At 55.4% G+C, this 21,095-nt stretch overlaps 1 protein-coding gene across 3 annotated transcripts; it reads right to left on the reverse strand.

Moving 5' to 3' along the window:
• Positions 1-463: 463 nt before the first annotated feature.
• Positions 464-17,972, reverse strand: LOC113879805 (complexin-3). 3 transcript variants are annotated; one of them, XM_027521608.1, is made up of 13 exons: positions 17,660-17,972; positions 14,955-15,109; positions 14,734-14,841; positions 14,584-14,642; positions 13,071-13,170; positions 12,581-12,701; positions 11,735-11,790; positions 10,991-11,123; positions 10,565-10,716; positions 9,211-9,278; positions 8,222-8,345; positions 7,437-7,564; positions 6,060-6,377 (listed from the first exon to the last, which is right to left on the reverse strand). In XM_027521608.1, the coding sequence occupies exons 1-13, from the start codon at positions 17,835-17,837 to the stop codon at positions 6,245-6,247; spliced, it is 1,515 nt and encodes a 504-aa protein (XP_027377409.1). In that variant the 5' UTR covers positions 17,838-17,972; the 3' UTR covers positions 6,060-6,244. The 3 variants fall into 3 exon arrangements, with proteins under 3 accessions (XP_027377411.1, XP_027377410.1, XP_027377409.1); XM_027521609.1 differs by lacking the exons at positions 6,060-6,377; positions 7,437-7,564; positions 8,222-8,345 and adding exons at positions 951-2,085; positions 3,778-3,865 and having other exon boundaries at positions 17,660-17,965; XM_027521610.1 differs by lacking the exons at positions 6,060-6,377; positions 7,437-7,564; positions 8,222-8,345; ... (8 more) ...; positions 14,955-15,109; positions 17,660-17,972 and adding exons at positions 464-2,085; positions 3,778-3,865; positions 5,004-5,294.
• Positions 17,973-21,095: the final 3,123 nt, after the last annotated feature.

Raw genomic sequence — 21,095 nt, forward strand, 5'->3', positions numbered from 1 at the left:
ATCCGGGGCCTGCGTCCCTCCCTGCCCCCACAACCGAAACTGCCAGCTCATGGAGATTGTTGTTATTCCTTGGTGGTTTGATTTGTTCTCTTTGGGCTGGTTAGTTAAAGCTCCATAGGGTCTTCTCCCATCCTAACTCATCGTCCTCTCTTTCTCTCCCACCTCTCCCTCCCCACATTACCTACTGCACAGGTTTTATGTTTCTTGTTCTTATTTTACAAAGGAACCTAATGGAAGCTTTGCCCTTGAAACCAAACCCCAAGATGGCTCTTCTGCCTATAAATCTTGGCTGGCTTCTCTACAGTCCTGTGTGAAACAGGGGCACCAGGATCTGCCTGTAGCACCTTGCTCCTCGCAGGCCTCTGAGATGGCCTGCTTGCAGAGCCTCCTGGTTGGTCTCCTGGATAACCCCCACCCTCGGGACACACACATAGGTGAGCAGGATGAGATTTGGACTCTACACTTTTTTTTTTTTAAGAACAAGTTACCATTTATTGATATGGTCCATGTGCCAAGGGCTTTACAAATGGCCACCCTGTGAAACAGGTGTTGTTATTATTGAGTGGGGCTCTTAATATCACAGCGAGGGAGGAAACAGGCTCAGAGAGGGAAAGGGACCTGCTCAAAGTCACACAGTAGTGCCTGGGCTGGAAGCCAGTTGCCCTGCCTTCGTTTTGTTACACCTTCGATGGCCAAGATGTGGAAGGGGATCGGCACAGGTGCCAGAGACAGCTGTGGTTGAGTCAGCCCCTCCTGCAGGCTCAGGTAATGCCCCAGAGGCCCTGCCTTCCCTGGTGCAGCCCATCTAGGTGACTGCTTGAGTATCTTATAGGAGCTGGCACTCCTATGAAGCTGTGGATGAGGAGGTAGAGAATACCCCTCCAAGGCCAAGGTTAGGGGCCTGTGAAACCTGAGACTCCTGGAGGTCAGTAAGAAGTGAAATAGGCAAGTCATTTGGAATTTTTATTTTTCACTGAACTAAGAGAGGAAATCCAGCTATGGAATCCAGGGAGAGTTCTACAGGAACAGAAAAGAAATTGGCTGGGCCCTGGGCCCAGAGATGGCCTGGAGCCTCCTGGGCTACTGTTCAGTGCCAGCTTCATCCTTGGCACTAAGCCCCTCACATAGCATCACTCAGCTTCCAAGAGCCAGAGCCCACAGTGGCAGCCGCTTGAGACTATGGCTGCAGCTGCTGCTCTACCCAAGGAGGGGTGTGGGACTGACTCTCAAGGGTCAGGGAGGCCAAGCTAGGAAGTCTTAGAAATCACCCAGTCCATTCCAGTTGTATAGACAATGACTTGAGGCCCAGAAAGGGTGGTGGGTTTTAAGGAGAGTAAATGTGGAGACTTGAACTCAGGCCTCCTGTCTGTTGTGAGTGTCTGCTTAAAGCTCCCCTGAGCATATCTGAGTGTTGGTGTCTAGAGGAGCTAGGCACCCAGGGGAGCTGGCCCGTGTTTGTGTCTCTGTGTGCCAGGATGCATCTGTGACATACCCCTCTGAGCACACCAGGATCTCTGTGTCCCTCTGTGTGTCCCTCTATGGGTTCTCCTGTGTGCAGGAACTTGGGGCCATGGTCAGAGAGGGTCAGGTCTATTCCTACAATCCTGGGAGACCTTCCCAGGCTGAGTAGGGATGGTGGGTCCTGAGGGGTAGGGTGAGGAATGGGAACTTTGCTCCCAGTGGAGAGGGTGAGAGCAGAAGGCAGACTGGAGCCCTGGATGAGAAGGGTCCTGGGGCTGGCCTGGGGCAGGGAGACAAAGCCAAGATGGGATATGGGTCCCTGGAAGCTGAGACATGCTCTCAGCGCTTGTGTGGGCCCAGCCCTCTGGTCACCCCCGTGGGTAACCCCAGGGGAAGTAGTCACATGATGTGGCACTTCTCAGCTGATTGCTTGAGGTCCCCCAATGTGCTCTGGGCCTTGTCCTTGAGTGAGCCGAGGTCCAAGCCAGGGAGGCTGGCCAGCTGCCCAAGGACCGAGGCCCTCTCCTCCTCCTCCTCTGTGTCCTCCTCAATCATCTTGGCCAGCTCCCGGGGCAGCTCCACATCTCCACCTGCCATCTGGATCTGGCTCTCGTCTGTCTCGTTCTGAAGGGAAGAGGGAAAGGGGTGCGATGGGGTTGCAGGTCTGTGGGGACTCAGAGTTGAGGGGCAAGGAGGAGCCTGGACTGTGTTCCAGGCCCCAGGATTCTGGAACTCCAGGTTCCAGTGAACTCAGCCCCCCTTCTCCATACCAGAATCAAGCTTTTGACGCTTGGATATGGAGACCTTGCCCTTTCACACGGCCTGACTTCACCCTGAGATACTGAAGGTGAGACACTAGCGCAGTGAGTAATGACAACATAAAAATACTTCGGAGTCAGACTGAGTCAGCTAAGTTGTGTGTTGACTGTCATTAACTACACTGAAGAATGTTACCCATCACAGTGATGGATTCCATTCATCCAACACCTATCACATGGCTGACACTGAGCTGAGTGCTTTTAATGCTCACAACACCACTGTGAGGTAGGTGTTATTTTCTCCATTTTACAAATAAGGAAATTGAGGCTCAGATAACTTTAGTAATTTGCCCAAAGTCACAGCACTAGGAAGTGGGGGAGCTAAATGTAAACCTGTATCCCTCATTCCAACGTCTGTGTCCTCTTTGCACAGCACCTACCTACTGATGTTCATTGCACTTCCCTGTCCCTTTGGGGGCTCTTTGGCTTTCCACTTTATGTCCTACTCAGTTACAGCCAAGTCTTCTCTCTCCTAGGGGACTCAGAGTTCTCTGATGGCAGAGTTGTTTCTCTTATACCCTTAGTGCAAGCATTTGAGGAATGATCCATTCCTAGCTGAGTTTGAGTCTTCCTTTGAGAGATTTTCAAAAGACTAGTGCCCTGTGGGAAATCAGAGGCAGCCAGGGGCTCAGTAAACATGTACTGAATGAGTGAATATGACGTTCACATATCTAATCCTCCAATTCAAGTGGAAGATCAAGTTCAGGTGTAGCCTGTGCTTCCTTTTCTCCTCAGAGTCTAGCTTCTGGGCAGGGGGAGTGGCCTGTGCCTCAGTTCCCTCCTTAGGCAACAGGAACAGAACTCTTACATGATCATCTGATGCTGCAGAGCCTAGAGGAGACATCCTCCTAGCTACTTGGGCAATCAAGGGGGTACTTTACTATCTGCAGACAGACTTCATACTTTGGAAGGAACCAGGGGTCTGGGAGCAAGTGCAGGCTCAGCACGTACGGGCTTGATCTCTTTTCCCACTCCCATCACTCTCTGGCTGTGTATGACCATAGCCAAGTCCCTTAATCTCTCTGAGCCTCAGTTTCCTTATCTGTAGATGTGGGTAGTAGCTACCTGGCAGAGTTACTGAAGGGTTAGGTAAGGGCATGAAGATCAAGCACACAGAAGGTGCTGCCTTCTCTCTGTCCACCTCCCTCCCTGGGTGTTTAGAAGTGCCAAGAGATTTTACCCCTGAGGTAGAATCTACTGCCTTCCAACTCTTCATCTGCCTAGGCCTGACTCTGGGTTGGGTGAGTGGGGGTTGGAGGAGAGAAGGGGCCTGGATTGACTCCAGAAACACAAACCCATCTGGACTGGGCTACCTGTCAGCATCAAGCCCTGGCCCTTGGCAGGCACTAATTAACCGTGAATGAGTGAAGGAGTGAGAGAATCGTTAATTTAATCAAACACTCCTTGAGCGTTGCAGTGCCAGGAGTACGGCAAAGGGGTCCGGAGCCCACAGCTCGGGGTCCCGGATGTGTCTTGCAGCCCAGGGTCCTAAGCTTACCTTGGGCAGCCGATATTTGTCTCGGAAGTGGCTCCGCAGCGTGGCCCGCTCTGCCTTCCTCTGCGTGAACTGCGCGTCCCGCTCCATCCTGTGGGGGCACCGGGGGCGGAATCACCGCCGGGGCTGAGAAAATGGGCGGGGCCTGCGAGGAAGGCGGCGGGAAGGGTCTCTATGTCCTAGCCGAAGTTTACTTGGCTCCCACCCGCGCCGGCCGGTATGTTGGGTGCTCTGACCAGCCAAGATCAATCTTCACTGTCTCTCCCTGGTATCACAGTGCCCTTTATTGCCTCCACACACGTCGCCCGATGCAGCTATCAGGGCACGTCTGTCTGGCTTTCCGGACCTTAACATAGGTGGCATCTGACTCGGTCTGTCTTTTCTTTTTCTGACAGGTTGTGTCAGTGTGGGGAAAAGTATTTGGGACAGACACGGGTTCGCATCCTGGCTCAGCTACCACTTTTTGTCTTTGAGTAAATCATTTATTTTCCCGTTTTGTAAAATGAGGATAAGATTTTGCAGCTCACAAAACTGTTATCATGATTAAGTGAAATAATAGCTAACATTTAATGGTTTGCCATGTGCCAGGTGTCTTGCTAAGGGGTTTATGTGCATTAAGTATTAACCCTCATAAACATATACGGCATGTTTTATCACCACCCACATTTTACAGAAGAAGAAACTGAGGCACAGAAAGGTTAAGGAACTTGCCTAGGGTCACCCAGCAAAAAAGAAGCGAAGCCAGGATCTGACCCAAGCAGCCTAGTGTGGAGCTGAGCCCCTAACTCCACTCCAGGTACATCTCTGTCCCAGCATTGTCCGCACACAAGAGTGCCCTCATCTCAGGATCTGTCTCCATGACTGATTCTCCCTCAGCTGCAGCGCTTTTCTCTGAGCCTCAGGCTGAGAGGAGCTCCAGTTGGAAGACACAGACGGCTGAGACCAGATCGGATTAAGGGATTACTTGTTTCGTCAGAAATGCACGTGCCCCCACATCGTCTCAGGCCCCTGTCGCCCCTGCCCCCACTCCCTCTGGGCCCAAATGTAAAAGTGGAGCGGGGTTCTAGGTTAGACATGGGGTGGCTCTGGGGGCAGCCTAGAGGGCCCGGCCCTTACCTAGTCTGGAAAAGTAGGGGAGGGGCTCGGGGTCTGAGACTGCCCTAAGGGTGGGCCGGGGGCCTCTTGGGGGATGGGGAGGGCCATTGGAGCCAGGAAGGGATGCCACTCACTTCTCTTCCACCAGTTGCTTCTGATACTCCTCATACTCCTCTCGGCTCATGCCCTGCGCTTCGGCGGCCGACTTGTCCCCGTCCCCCTTGTCCTCGCCGCCCCCCAGGCTCCCAGTGAGGTTCTTCAGCTGGCCGCCCACCATGGTCTTCACCATGAACGCCATGGTCTTCGCTGACCCGGGCACCGGGCGCCGGTTACCACGCGGCGGGCACCCAGGCACGTCCGCTCCTACTTCAGCACTAGGTCTCAGGGACAGCTCCCGCCGCAGGCAGGCGCCCCACGCTCTGCACCGCCCACCGCCCGCCCCTGCCCGGGCCCGCCTCCATAGCCCCAAACCCCTCCTCACAGGGGGCGGGGGGCATGCACGGGGCTGAGCAGACTGGACCACGTGTCCGCGCCTCACTCCCGCCTCCCCAACGTGCCTCCTTCCATGCCAAGCTCCGCTGGGCACTGCTGACAACGGATTGGGGCTGCCGTTAAAGGGGGGGGGGTCGCTCCCCAGGGGAATGACTTGTGCTTTTATGCGCCCCAGAACCCTGCTATCCCTACTTCCTTCTCCCCCGGATGGCTGATAACCAGGATTTCAGCTGGGAGGTGTGAGTAGCCCTGGGCTCTGCCCCAACCTTCTTTCCAACCTGCCGCCCTAGCAGCTGCCCAAAGAGCTTGATGCTGAGAAAGGGAGGGAGACCAGAGAGTGGGGAATCCCAATTATGGCTCCATTGGTTGCCTCTCAGAGTTCTCGGTCACGCGCCTGCCCTGCTGACCCCTGGAGCTCCAGGGAGAAGGGAGAGAGTTGTTCATTGGTGATGCTGGCTGGGCTGGACCAGGAAGGGCACTTGGAGGCACCCTTCCTTGTTTTGGGTGAATTTGGGGACAGAATTATACACATTAGTGATGCCATCTCCCACCATAGTCCTGAGTTCAGGCCTATGGGGTATCTGGTTTTTTGGCAGTCAAGCCAGCCCTGGGCCTCCTTGCCTGCTTGGAGCCCACTCCCAGTGACCATCTGGAAGAAGTTGAAGTCTTCAGAGATTAAGGTGATACTGGAAGGTAAATGAGCACATCAAAGCATGGGAAGCGAGAAATTGCCTTTAATAAGGGTGGATGTCCCCAAAAGCTAAGGTGTGGGTAGGAACTAGGTACCCAGAGGCAGAAGACACCAGCCAAACCCTCTACCCCCAGGTACATGTTGACTTCCTAGTGATGAGAAGTGGACATTTCATCAGGGCTTTGAAGGAGGTCACGCCTGTATGCTGGGGGAGAAGGGCTGCCTCCGAAGAGCCCCCAAGACCCTAGGGATTTGTGGTGTAGAACTCAGAGGAAGGCTGCATGTGGACAAATAGTCCTGAAGGCCCTTGTCCAGCTTCTGCTTGCTGCCAGGGAGAGAAGACAGTCACTTGGGCTTCTCCCTTCTGGGTTCTTGAGACCAGGATCTTTATATTTACTGCACTCACCACCCTACACTCCCTGGACCACAGCACCCCCTGCTCTGAGAACTTCTATGACACCTTGGTCTGCTCCATCAGTACCACACTTTCTTCCTGGTATTCAAATTCTGTCCAGGTGGCTCCAGCCTTATGACTACCATCACACTCCTGTGTAACATAAGCCTGTCATCATTTCCACCCTCATACCTTTGCTGTTCTGCACAGCTGCAGGCCATCTCCTCTCCCATTCTGCTTTTGAAATTCAGCATACTCCACTCCTCCTCCAGGACCATCACAGCCTGCACTGATTCCTTGTCTTGAAAAACCACCGACAAGGACTGCCCCATTTCTGAGCTCCTTAGCACATCTTACATCTCTAAATGTCTTACTCGTTTACAAACATTCATCAAGCATAAACTGTGACATGCCCCCAAACTTTTAAATTCTCTTTGCCCAGTTTCACAAACATTTAGCTCTAGCAGTACCGAACTTGCCACTTTTTCTCCAAAATATATATATATATTTTTTCATGCTTCCACGTCTTTTCTCATGATGTTTCCTCTACATCAATGCTTTTACTTATCTTGTTGGGCTTGAAACATTCCTAGTTGCCTTGATGATCCATATGAAATATCCCTTCCATGTGATTACCTGATCTCCCCAAGCTGGCTCTAGTGCTTTTTCAAGCACTTTTTAAGCCCCTGAGCTTCCTGCTATCATGGCCCTGATCACAAAGGATGTGACTGTTAGTTACTTGTCAGTTTCTCACATTAGAGAGTGAATTCTGTGAAGAGAGGACTCAGATGGGACCAGCAGCTGAGCAGGTAGTCCACATCTCTATGGAAAAAATGGGCCCTAACTTGGGCAGTGCTCCTTGCCAGCTGGTAAGTCATGTGGATCTCCCCACTGGAATCTTAGTATCCCCTCTCTCAAACTGAATCTCTGTGGTCCAGACCCAAGAGATGCCAGGTAGGTGTGGGAAGTCCTGCGCATGGGAATGCCCACCTGAAGTGTACATAGCAGAAGAAGCCTACAGTCTGGATGAAGAGGAAGAACAGGAAGATGCCAGGCTGCAGGCACGAGGAAACCCTTGGGGACCTGCCAGGTGAGCGAGGGTCCTTGGCTGCTGCTCTCTGAAAAGAGATGTTCTAAGATCTTAGATCAGCTTCTTACTCAGAAGGAGGGAGGGGACCTGGAATCTGGACCACTGTGGGGTTTTGTTTCCCTCTCTCAGTGTTGGGGTACCCTGGCTCTCATCCAGGGAACTCGCAGAGGGGGCAGGGTACAAAGCTGCTTCCCCACCCCAGGTCTTATGTCCCTATTTGTGGGAACAGCCAGGAGGGCCTGGGACCTGGGATCTTCAGGGGACCGAAGGCTCTAGAGATAAGTGAGAGAGAGAAATACAGAGCAAAAGACAAGGTGATGGAGAGGGCAAGGAAAAGAGCAAGATGGAGTAGGGCACAGGAAAGAGCGGATTTCACCACTAAGCTTTGAATGATCTTGGGCACAGCCTATTCCCATTTATCTTCTGGTCATTGTGGGAGTTGGACCAAGTGATCTCCAGGGCCCTGCTGGTACTGACAGTCTGTGGGACTCTCCAGAGAGCAGAGAAGGCAGAGAGAAGATGCAATCCTTGTGCCTGCATGCCCGTGTGCATGCACACACAGACACGGACACAGGTGTGCCTGACAGGAGTCCCAGGGGGGAAGGGCAAAGGCAGGAGGGGCCTGGGGCTGTGGAAGTGCTAGAAGGAGGCTGAGCCCCGTGGTCCTCGCTCCTGTCCCTCTCACCGCTGGGCCCCGCAGGTCCTTCTGCAGGAGGCTCAGGATCTGGGCCAGCTCTGAGAAATGATGCTTGGTGCCCACAGGCAGGTAGAAGACCTGGGCTCTTGAGGCCATGTGAGCAGCTGCATCCCTGATACAGAGTGGAAACCGAGGGAGAGAACCCATTATCCCTTCTGATTGCACCCAAAGTACCTAATTATGGATTTCCCATAATCCTCAAAGGCAGCACCTGGGTGAGGAACAGGCACCACCCATAAGGCCCCTTTTGGGGACTGGTGGTCCTCCCCCCAACCCAGAGCTTCTCCTTGAGACACTTTAGCTCAGAGAAGCATCTCCCTTAAGCTGTCCATCCCAACCCCAGGCTCCCTGGGCTATGCCTTCCGTCCCTGGCCCCCAGGGATTTAGATTCTCTTCCTCCTCATGTTCCCAGCCCCAGGGAATCTAGATGTAGAGAGGAGGGCTGGGGTTGGGGTGCAGCCACAGCATATGGCCTGAAGCCCCTCTCCTCCCATGGCATCAAGGTGACCCCCTGCCCCTATGGCTCCATGGGTAACTCCAGAGGCCTGGGCCTAGAGTGAGATGCTAAGGGGCCAGAGGGGGGTAAAATGAAGTCAGGGACTGCCCATCCCCCAACTGGGCCTGCTTCTGGTTGTGTTCCCTCCAAGAACCTCCTCAAAATGTCCCCTCCTTCCAGAAGCTATCACTGAAGGAAGGCTCGATTTTACTAACCCTCCCTGGGGTGGGAATGTCTCAGGGAGTTGTGTTTAAACCAGGAGTTTCAAAACTTTAAACTTGATTCAGTTAAATTCAGCTCAGTTCAACAAACCTAACTCTGCCCCACACCCCTCCCTGTTTTCCAGGCTTTGTGCTTGCTGCTCAGGAGATGATGAAAGCATTAAAGGACTGATGGGGGGGTCTTCCGGCAGAGAAGCAAGTTGGTGGGTGGGGACTCCTCTTCCCTCTCCCCCAGGACCCTCCTCTCTGGGTGCCCTTACCTCATCTCTTGCAGGTCTTGCAGCAGAGTCCGCTGTCCAAGGAGTAGGGCGCTGACCTTGGCTGAGTCCTGCAGGGGTACCAGCCTCTTCTCTAGGGCCCAGGGCACAGCCCCTCTGAGAAGGGTTCACCTTCCCTGGGGATTTGCAGCCCTCTTCCTTCTAGAGGCCTCACTCCATTACCTGGGCCCTCATTTGGGATACACTAGGTTTATCTGACCTTTTGCATCTGGGCTTCTGATTTTCCCCTCCTCCCAAACCCTTCTCCCTGAGAAGTCCCCTTTCCCCCTCCCTCCCCATCCCCACCCCCTACCCGGGTCCCAGCCAGTCAACTCCCAGTGCTTGGGCTGGCATCTTGCCCAGTGACCTGGAGAGGGAGCCACCTCTCTCAGGGGTGGGTGGAGCCTGGCAGGGGGAGTCCTGGGCCTGGCAGTAGGATCAGGGAGACGTGGCCTTGGAGGACCTGGTGCCTCCCTTCTGCCCTATTCCAGCAGCCCAGGCTCGGCTGCTCTGGGCTGCTCTGTCCTCAGCTGCTCTGTCCTGAGGACACAATTCAAACCTCGAGCTGCCAGAGCCCAGCTCACAGGAGCCACTGGCCTCTTCTGCCGGGCGTCTAACATCTTGACTGAGCTCAGCTCTCAGGCCCCAGGCTGGGCCTGCCATGGGACGTGATTCCCAGGGGGAGAAGCCAGGATGGCAGTGGAGGGGAAACGAGGCTTCTGGTGCATCTGAGCATTAAGCAAGCGTATGTGAATCAGATCACATGTGGAGCTACATGCAAATAAGCACCCAGTCTATTTTTGTCACTTGTCTAGAGATCCGCATCTAAATACCTGGCAACTCCTTTCCCCAGCCCCAGCCATGGGCTCTGTGGGCCTTTGCTTGTGCCAAGCCCCCCAGCCCCCACCTCACTCCCCTGCCTCGCAGATCCATGCCACCCTGCCAGTTGCAGCATTTCACCCCTGCCCTCCTTTCCCTCCAGGGCTTCCCAGGTGGCACTAGTGGTAAAGAACACACCTGCCAATGCAAAAGACACAAGAGACGCGAGTTCGATCCCTGGGTTGGGAAGATCTAGAGAAGGGCATGGCATCCCACTCCAGTATTCTTGCCCCATGGACAGAGGAGCCTGGTGGGATACAGTCCATGGGGCCACAAAGAGTCAGACACGACTGAAGTGACTAGGCACGCATGCACGCACTCCTATCTCTCCAGACCTTGGGGGAGATGAGTTCCCGGGTAGTGCTTGCCCCTCTTTCTGGACAGAGAGAGCTCACTGGTGCCATCAGATCTGGTGCCTATGGAGCTCGGCTTCTCAGGGCCTGTAGGCAGACCCTTGGGTGCTCGAAGGACCACTCACCCAGCCTCCTTCAGGCCTGATGTGGCCTGGGGACCCCAGCTGCTGCTTCCATTGCCGCTCAGCCTGCATCAAGTGCTTGGAGAGGCCCTGGAGGGCCTGAAGGATCTGGCTGTGTCTGTGCAGTGTCTCCTCCAGGCCGAAGCTTTGTTCCCCTGGGGATCAAGGCAGAGTGGGGGCAGGCAGGCCGCTGGGGTGGGCAACAGAGCCTGTCTTTTGAAGCCACCTTGGAGGGGCAGAAACGTGTGGCTTCTGCCTCCAGGACTCCCCTGGAAAGATGTGTCTGGGTGATGGGGCAGAGCCTGCTTAGATACAGCCTCCTCAGGCGCCCCCTTCCCGCTGGTTAAAGGGCTCTTGGTTTGAACGGAAGAGGATACTGTGACCCTCAGTCGAGTCCCTGGCCCACCTGCCTGTTCTCTGGGTCCCTACCCTCTTCCCAGACTCCATAGTTCAGCTCTGGAGTCATGTCTTCCTTGGTGCCCAGGCCCAGCCTTGCCTGCAGCCCTTCCAGCTGCTTTGCCAGGCGGAGCTGCTCCGTCTCCAGGAAGGGCTGTGAGGGAGGCTGGAGAAAGAAGACACAAACTCAGGCCCCAAACCCAGAGGAGTCTTCCCACAGGGCCTCCCTCAAGCCCTGTCCCCCTCCCTGAGCAAACAGCCACCCTGGCATAGACCCAGTCCTCCCAGCCCTGCCGTACCTCCGCCACACACGCACGCACACACACACACACACACACATGCACACACACTCACACACACACCTAGTTCTCCCTCAGCTCAGCCACCTGGCCCAGTCCTCCCAGCCCTGCTGCACTGCCAATCTTTACACCCGTCTCTCCCACTGTGGCCCAGACCCCAGCAGCTCCCTCAGGCCTGTGTCTATGCTACTCCCTCTGTTCCTTCAAGCTCATCTTTGCCATGCTCCCCTGGCTGGTTAGGACCCCTCAGTGCTCCCACAGCTCTTTGAGGACAGGGCCTGGCTCTGGGTCACCTCTGGCCCCCAGCACTTCCCTGCACAAGGCTTGGCCTGAGTAGAGCTCTGCAAGCAGGTAGAGATAAGCGTTGGAATGACAGGTCTGACAGCTGGACGTGAGCAGAGCATCCGGGAAGGGGAGGGAGCACTGGGCTGCTTCTCCCCCAGCCCTCCCCCCAGGGAAGGCCCAGGTTCGGCGTTACCTCTGGACCCGGTTCCCACAGACTGAAGGTCAGGAAGGACAGGACATCATGGTCATCTAGAAAGCAGGGTAGCGAAGGGAAGGGAACTCACTCCCTCAGCCCTCACCCCCGGCCTCCATTATGTTCCAGGCAGGCAAGAGATCTGGGTGACTTTGAGCAGCTCTGATCCTCATCTTGCGTCTCTTCATAGGAAAGGTGTGAGGATCAGATGAGCAGACGGGTGGGCTGTGAGGGTTGACTCCAACAGAGAGGTAGAGGGGGACCCCCAGTGAATGGGAAAACTGGATGTTCCTGACCTAGAGCCATGGCCACAGGCAAAGCAATACCCTCAGGCCCAGAGCCTGGCTGCTACTGGCAGAAGAACCACACAGGGGCCTCCTCCTCCTCCTCATGACTCTGACCACGTCACTCTCCTCCTTAGAAACCTGCCATGGCTCCCCAGCGCCTGGAGTCTAAACACCGAAGTCCTGGCATTCCAGGACGCCACCTCTGATTGCACCCTGCTCTCTGATTGCAGCCTCCTCCACAGGCTGTCTGTTACATCACATCCTTTTGCTCCATTTCCTAGATGTCCCCCATGGCTGTCCCTCTTCCTCTTGCCCCACAGATCCCAGCTAGGGACCTTTGTGGAGCCAAGAGTGAAATGGAAGTGACTCGTGTTTTACTTCATTTGAGACTTTCATCTAACTCTGCAAGGCAGACACGACCTTCCCCAGATGGTAACAGAGGTCCAGAGAGAGTTTGTGGCTTTCCTGTGTCCCACAGTGAGGAACTGGCTGGCCCACCCTAGTGCTTCTTAGAAGGGGTGTTCAGTGGGCACCACTCCTCTGCCCAGAAGGCCCTCACCTGCCAGGATACTCGTGGCCGCCGAGACCCCAAAGAAACCTCCAGGGGCCAAAAGCAAGGGCCCCACATCGACACAGACCTCCTCTGGGTCACTGGGAGTGAGGCCGCTGTTCAAGGACACCTGAGGGACACAAAGGGCATGAGGCCCTCACAGGGGGAGCCCCGTCTCTCCCCCAGCCCCAGCAGAGGCAGTGTCCCCACCTGACTCACTGGCTCCCTGACCCGGAAGGCGGGCGGGAAGCTTGGAATCAGAGTGATGTGGAGGGGCTCGCACACCTGGGCTTGTGCCAGCTCTCCCAGGAATGTGCTGGGGGCAAGTTAGGAGTCTGTGTAGAGAGCAGGGATCCCTATGGGTGTTGCCTGCATGTGCCAGGGACCACGTGTGCTGTTACAGGTGTGTCTGTGGGATCGTGGGAATCCACAGAACTCTGAGCCCTGTAACCCGCACTTCCTGCCCAGTAGACCCACAAAGGCAGGAGGGACGACTCACACGCAGCCTCTGCCCCCAGTAGGTGATCCGTGCTCTGAAGGGGTACGGCCGGTTCCGGAAGTCCTGGCGGCAGGAGCCCAGCAGCAGGCTGCCTCCATCCCTGTGGGCACTTGGAATCCAGCCAGGCCACACAGGACCCAAGGCCTAACCAGTAGGGGTGGTCCCAGAGGCCGTGCTGCCCAGGCCTGCAGTGCCACCCGCCCCCAGTGGTACTGGTCTAGCTCCAGCCTCCATTGCTGTATTCTGCTCTCGCAGCAGAAGAGAGAGGAGCGGGAAAGCGAGCCTTGCCTGGCAGAACGCTGGGACTTGGAATCCACAGAAGAGGCCGAGGCCCGCCCTGAGACGCTTCCCTAGGGCTCAGCCTGGGCCAACAGTGGGATTTCTACCCACAATTCCCCAGGCCCACCACCGCCTCCACGGTCTCCCACTGGCTTCCCTCTGGGTACGGCTTCTCTTTCTTCTCCTTTCTGCCACTCTTGGCCCATAGCAGGACAGACAGCACGAGACCCACCCTAGCAGCCAAGGACAATATGACCAGCCAGCCTCCCCGCGGGGGTGAAGCAGCTGGTCCAGAGAGTTAGGAGTGCTGAGACATCCTGAGTGTGTCTGGGCTCATGGACACACAGAGGCTCTGATGGCAGCGAGCCCGTCACCACCGCCTTCGGCCGAGAGGGGGCAGCACCAAGCAGGGGACGGGGCCCCGGGGGCGTGTGTTTGCCCTCTGAGCCCCTGTACCCTGGGCAAGTTGCCTCACCTTTCCAAATCCGAGTTCCTCCATCTTTAAAATGAGAATAATAATTGGAACTACCTCATAACCTTGTTATGAGGGTTGTGCTTGGCGCAGTGCCTGGCGTACAGTAAGCTCAGGTCGTAAATGTTAGCAATTATTCTAATTGTTATGAGCTAAGAGGGATGTTTGCTAAGAGACACTGATGAACTGGCCCAGCTACTGAGGAGGCATGCTGGCTACAGAGGGATGGGGAGCCACGTCATCGGAGAGAAAGGGACAGTGCTGGCAGGCAGGCAGGCAGCTGGTGCGGGAAAGGGCGTGGACCCTCGACCGGCAAGCCTGTCCTCAAATCTCAGCTCCGGGCACAGCTGTGTGACCTGGGGCAAATCACTTCTCCTCTCTGGGCTCAACGTCTTCACCTGTAATTGGGGCCTAACAATCCCCACTTCTCAAGAGTGTCAAGAGGAGATGATGGGAGTGAAAACACTGACCACGGGCCTCACTCTGCGTCATTTCACTACCCCCGCTGCCCTGGGGCTGTTGGGTTCAGTGAATTGAGGACTCCGTGGAGTAATTCCCAAGAAGAGCAAGCCAACCCTGGTCCCAGGCCCTGGAGGAGGCTTGGCTGGGACCTAGTGAGAGGGGGGCCCTGGGCAGTGTCATCAGCTCAGATGTGAGGGCAGCAAGGAGGCACTGCCCTAGGAGGGGGGCTCTCTGTGTGTGGACCACCGAGCTCCTCGCAGCCCAGGAATGAGGTAGGGGTCAACCCAGGCGGGCCCTTACCCAAGCGGCTCGTAGAGAGTGTGCCTGTCTCTGGCCAGCACATAGATGGCAGGGCTGTTCTGTGTGGGAGGGGACAAGCAGCCTGAGACCCGGGCACAGGGCGGAGGGTGAGGGTGTGGGCGGGACGACGGGCAGGAGACCACCACTCACCTGGGGATCTTGGGCTGAGGAGTCGAAGAGGATCCCAATGCCGTCCCCCAAGTCTGGCTCCCCCAGTACAGGGCCTACCTGGCCCCTGCCCCGGGTGTACCACACGGCCTGTGGGTCCGCAGCTGCTCAGCTCAGGGGTCGCTGCAGGACCCTGGAACCCCGGGCTCACCACCAGCTCCTCTGACCCACCCTTCTGCCGGACCTTCGTGGGGACCACTTACCATGCCCTGGGCTCCCCAGCGCCCCGGCCCGGTCACCCTCATCTGTATCTCCACCTCCCAGGCAGGGAAGAGGACGGGGTTTGTACTCCACACGGCGCCACTCCGGTTCCGCATGGATGGGGCCAGCCGTACTTCCTCCAGGCCCGGGATGGCATCTGCGGGCCAGGGCAGCTCAGGGCCTGGGCCCCACCAGCCCCTGCTCCCCCATCACTCTCTCTCACTGGTCTAGACTGGGCTCCAGAAGGAGGAAGGAGGGAACATCACAGCCAATAGGTCATAAGCTGGCTGGTCAGACAGTGGAATCCACCGAAGAAGTGGGGATTGGGTCTCTGCCAGGGGGAGGGAAGGTGAATGAAGTCTCCAGACATACATGGGGCTCTTTACCTGCATTCTCACATAAGCCTCATTGCAAGTCTGTGCAGCTTGCTTTTATAGGGCCCCATTTTATCTTTTAATTATTTATTATACTATTTTTGGCCATACGGCACGGGGGATCTTAGTTCCCCAACCAGGGATCGAACCCATGACCCCAGCAGTGGAAGCTTAGAGTCTTAACCATGGGACCATCAGGGAAGTCCCAAGGCCCCATTTTATAGATGAGGAAGCTGAGGCTCAGAAAAATTAAGGAACTAAATGAATGGGAACCCAGCTCCCTCTGACTCCAAAATACAAGTCATTTCCACCATGAGAGAGATTTGTGTCCAAAGGGAATGGCAACCCACTCCAGTATTCCTGCCTGGAGAGTCCCCTGGAGAGAAGAGCCTGGCGGGCTACAGTCCACGGGGTTGCAAAGAGTCAGACATGACTGAGCAAGTGAGCATGGGAGCGTTGTGTTTCTCAGAGGAGGAAAGAGAGGCCTATGAGGGGAAGGACAGGCCGGAGACCACGAACACAGGGGAGCAGCACCCTGAGAGAATAACCAGGCGGAGGGCCAGGACTCCAGGCTGTGGATACACGGGTATGTCCAGACAGAGGTGGGCCTTCCTGGTGGGGGCACCTAGGGGGCATCCCAAGGTGGGGAAAGCACGAAAGCAGAGGTGGGAACTGGCCGTGAGGGACGGAGTGAGTGTGAGAATTACCACTGATGTGAGTGGGATGGGGGGAGAGGGAAGGAAGGAGCGAGAAACTGAGGCAGGTTTGGCAGGAAATGGAGAAGGGAGACCAGAGGCCCTGCCCCAGCTGCCTCCACTCCCCTGCGGCCTGCCAGCCTGGAACCTGGCCCAGGGCCCAGACCCTGCCAGCATGTCCTGGAGACTGCTAATCCAGCCTGTTTGCTCAGCAGCGGCCAGAGCTGGGGGTAGGGAGGCTCAGAGGCTGCAAGGCCAGGAGGGCTGGAGCCCTTGGGAGCCACCACCGCCTCTGAAGTGGCATGCAGGAGGCAGAGGTTGCCCATGTCTGCCCCACTTCTGCGCTGGGCCTCCGGTGGATTGTTCAGGGGACCTCACTGCAGACTGCAGGATCCTCGAAATTGACTCAGCCCTGTGTCTCTGGGCGGGGCACAGAGGACATGGGGGTGAGTCAGATAAAAGGATGAATGAGTGAATGGACAGTGAGCATATCTCTGAGTGACCTTGAAGAATGTGCCTCTGCTCCCCCATATGTCCTGGAACACCCCAGACTTGGCATGGCCCAGAACAATGAGTGTGGTCCTGCCATCCTGGGCCTGAGGCAGGGCCTGCTCTGAGCTATGGGGAACAGCTTCCTCCTTTGTTTACCTCCTGGGGCTTTGTGAGGGAGAACCGGGCCTAGACCTGCTAAGAAGGCCTGTCTTCTTAAAGGGATATTTGCTCTAGTCTCAGGAATGATGCTGTTTTTCAGACATTACATCTCATAGACACAAAAATACACAATGGATCTGCTTTCTCTCTTTGGTTTGGCTGCTAGGAGGCTCTAAACCAGGTTCATGGCTCAACTCTGAAGAGTGGGCAGGCTTAACAGCATATCTTTTGGCAGCAAGCCATGTTCCTGGACTCATTTCATGCCTCAGTCCTAACACTATGTCTCATTCTTCTGGCTCACTCCTAATTTAAATTCCTCTTAGTTGCATAGGTCCATATAAGTCCTCAAAAATCTTTTTAGAACAAGACGGAGTAAAAGACACATTCTTTGTAGGTCTGGGTTTGGAAGGCCTTGAATACAACATATGGGCTAAGATGCTCTCATGCTTGCTTCCGCCCAACACACACACAGGGCAGGGCTGGGGCCTTCTCTGGTGAAACAGCTGGCCACGTGGCTGCCTCCCTCCAGGCTGCCCCAGGTCTCCTGGACAGCCCCAACCTGACAGTGTAGCACCAGAGGATCGGCTGTGCAGATCCAAGCTGCATTGCGTCTGTGAGTCCGAGACTCAGCCTATTAGCATGTGTGTGTATGTGCACAGGTCCATGAGGCAGGGTGGTGAAGGCTTCTCCAAGGAGAGGTAAGAAGAGAAGGAGAGAGAGAAGTCCCAGGGCAGAGAAGGGGAGAGGCAGAGAGGAGAAGCTGAGGCGGACAGGTAGGGGTGGGGCTGTGGAGGTGGAGCAGGAGACAGGTCGGGGTTGGGGGGTCCTGGGGCCCCTGGCACTGTCTGCCCCAGGCCTGGCCCCGTCTTGGGCAGTGGCTGTACTGGCAGGCCCACTCCCCACCCTGTCATGGCCACCCAGAGCCTGTCAGCCTCTCCAGTGTTCTGAGGAACACTGGGAATGGCTGGTCCTCACCCGACATTTTACCTCCGTGATGGCTCCAGAAGGGTATTCCAACCCCAGGCAATGCCAGCCTCGGTCCTTTGAAGCTGAGCTTGTACTCAAATCTTCGCTGAGGCAGATGGCCCATCTCGGGGCTGTGGGGGTCCAGGAGTACAAGGAGGAGAAGGCAGAGCAAGGGATCCAGGCCACGGACCACCCTCATTGCGAAGGGATCTAGTATCCGAGCCCCAGGGTAGATTTGCAGCTGGGAGGATAGGGAGGGGCTCCTGGGCCAGGGCCAGGTGGGGAGGAGCCAGGATGGCCTAGAACCTGGGGTTTTGGCACTGTCCTCTCCCTCCCTCCCCAGCACAGACATCCTGTTCCTTCCAAGCCTGATCTCAGGCCCTGCCCCACCCTTTACCTCCAGCCTGATGAGGCAGCCTGACCTCCTGCCAACCTGAGCTCTGGCCATCCTTCCTCCTTCCTTCTGTCCCTGTGGCTGCAGGGCCTCAGGGGGATCACTGGGATGAGCCACCCCCAGCAGCTCTGACTTTCCTCCCTGCCTGGGGTGGGCCCCGGCGTCCTGGCTCCTTCCCACGGATGGCTGTCCCTGCTGTCTGGCCATCACCGCCCCCATCCTTCCCTGTCCTGCTCTCACTGTCGTGATTCTCAGCTCTCTCCGATATTCCAGACGCTCATGCCTCCGAGCAACCAGGTTTCCTCAACAAAGAAATTATGTGAAAATAAAAAAAAAAGAAAGGAATTATGTGAAAATAGAAAGGGAGTCTTAAGAGACAGAGCAAATAAATGCAATGCATGGACCTTGTAATGGGAAAAATGAGACAGGGAAATTTGATCAATGGATATTTGATTAAGGGATTCTTGTTAGAATTTTTAGGAATAATAATGGGGTTGTGGTAGAATGTCTTTTTAAAGTCTTACATCTTCTGGAGAAATATACTAAAGCTTTATGGATGAATTGATATAACATTAGGATTTACTTCCAAATCTCCTAGAACTTGGGTGGGAGGAGGGGAACAGGGTGTGCATGGCCGAGAATTGGCCTTGAGTTGATAACTGTTAAAGTTGGGTAGTAGGGACGTGAGGGTTCCTTGTATTCTAATCTCTACTTTTATATGTTTGATAATTTCCATAATGAAAGAAGTTTGTAAAAAATTAGAAATCCTAAAAAAAAAAAAAATTAGAAATCCTGGGACTCCCCTTGGTGGTCCAGTGGTTAAGAATCTGCCTAGCAATGCAGGGGACGTGGGTTCGATCTCTGGTCGGAGAACTAAGATCCCACAGGCTGCAGAGCAGCTAAGCCCACGTGCCACAACTAGAGAAGCCTGCATCTTGCAACAAGAGATTCCACGTGGTGCAACTAAGCCCTGAAGCAGCCAAATGATTTTTTTTTTTTTTAAAAGCTAAAAAAAATCCTGTATCTCAAATATTTTCATCCAAATAAATTTTGGTTTTCCAGAGTGGCTCCAAGAATTCTGGATAGCTTAAGTTTTACTGTACTTTGTAAACCCCCAGTAGAATTAAGATACTGAAGCTCTACAAGTTAATTAAAACCATGGCTGCAAATGGAAAATTTTAGGACATGCTAAAAGAAGAACTTCATTTCTCTACACTGAGCCCTCAACCACCTCCACTCGCTTCTCCCCCTTCCTTTTCGCAGCCGAGCTGTGGAAATGTGGGCTCCCCTCCAGCCCTGCTTCCTTGCCGCCCCCTAAGTGCTCCCAGCTCCTGCACGCCCCACCCCGGTGCCCCATGAAAACTGTTCCAGCAAGGCCTGACGATGCCCACTCTCTGCGCCCAGTGGACACTTCTCAAACAGCCTCCGCAACGTGAAACGCTGTGGACACCCCTCCCTTCCCCCTGCTCTGAGAACCCCCACCCCAGCGCTCACCTGCCTCTCTGCTGCCCCCAGCCAGCCCAGGAATTGCTTCTTGGTCACTCTTGTCCCTTCCTGGTCCCTCCCATCTCTCCAAAGGCTCCACATGCTACCTGGCCAAGCTCGTCCACACCATGACACCTTCTCTGTGCCCACGATCCCCAAATCTCTGCTTTCAGCCCAGCTTCTCCTGGAGTCACAGGCCCAAATAAACATTTAACTCTGGAGGGGACCTTTCTGCTTGGATGTCACAAAGGCTCCCAGGCCACAAATCCAAACCAAACTCTTCTGCAACCCCCAGCACATCCTCCTCCAGGGCTGGGGTGTCATGGGTGGCACCACCCACCTTACCAAGCCAGAGACTGGAGTGTCCCCAGAACCCTTCCACGGCCCCTTCTGCTCCTCAGCAGTTGGTAAGCTCTTCAATTGCTCCCACCAGCCTCAAACTGTTACCTGACGCTTTAATCTCTCCAAGCCTCACATACCTTATCTGTAAACTGGAGATAATAATAGTGTCTCTTTCCAAGGGTTGTTTGGAGGGTTACATGAGATAATGCATCCATTAGAACAAAGAGGGGCAGAACTCAGCTCAGTAAACACCACCTGCGTTCATCTTCCTCTCCACCTCCTACCAGGTCCCCCAGCCCAGGCCTCCATCAGTCACCTCCCGCCTGGCCTGTCAGCCTTCCCACCATCTCCCTGTCCCCATTCACTCTAGCCAGACTGCAGCCAGAATCATCTCTCTAAAATGCAGAGCTGGCCAAACTCTGCCTCCAATCCTGTTGTTATTGGTCATCTTTGCATAGAGTTAAACTTCTCACGGGGCCTGCAAAGCCAGCTGGGGTCTAGGCCCCGCTTTCCTTAGCCTCACTTGCTCCCAAACTGCATCCCTTGGCCCCTTAGCCCTGGCCACACTTAAGCCTCTCAACTGCCTCTCAGCTCACTCCCTTTGTCCAGGCAGTGCCCTTCCTTTGGCAGGATCACCCTCCCTCTCTGTCCCCGACGGTCCCCCACTGTCTGAGAAGCTCCCTCTGTCCTCTGCCTCCCTGGCCTGGGTGGCAGTGTGACGCCCACCAGATTTCTGGGTACTGAACTGAGTTCTGAGCAGGTTCCCCCAGGTCCATGAGCGCCTTGGGGGAGAAACCCTCTCACTCGTCTATGATGTGCCAGCGGCCAGGAGAGCACAGCGAAGGGTGAGAGAGAAGAAAGGGGGGGAATTGAACTGTGAAGGGGTGGAGAAGTAATGAAGGACTGGGGGCAGGAGGGGGCTCACCCACCAGGTGGAATCTCTGGCCCCTGCGCCCGCACTCCCACAGGGCCCCATCAGCCGGACCTCGTCCCTTCACTCTTGCTTGTCACACTTGGCACAATTCTCCGTTATGTCATCTGCTTGGCCCCTCTTGTGACCCCATGGCCACGGGCATCTTTGGAGCTTTCTGAACCTGAGCTGGTTTCTGGACCAGTCAGTGAGAGCTGATCATCAAAAGGCACCCAGATCCCCGCTTTCAGCAAAGTCAGGTTGGGAGCGTGAAGTCCACTCTGGTATTGGGCACAGTGGATGCCAGCACACTTTAGATCAGAGCC

This window comes from Bos indicus x Bos taurus, chromosome 21 (assembly GCF_003369695.1).
Source record: "Bos indicus x Bos taurus breed Angus x Brahman F1 hybrid chromosome 21, Bos_hybrid_MaternalHap_v2.0, whole genome shotgun sequence".
NCBI lineage: Eukaryota > Metazoa > Chordata > Mammalia > Artiodactyla > Bovidae > Bos > Bos indicus x Bos taurus.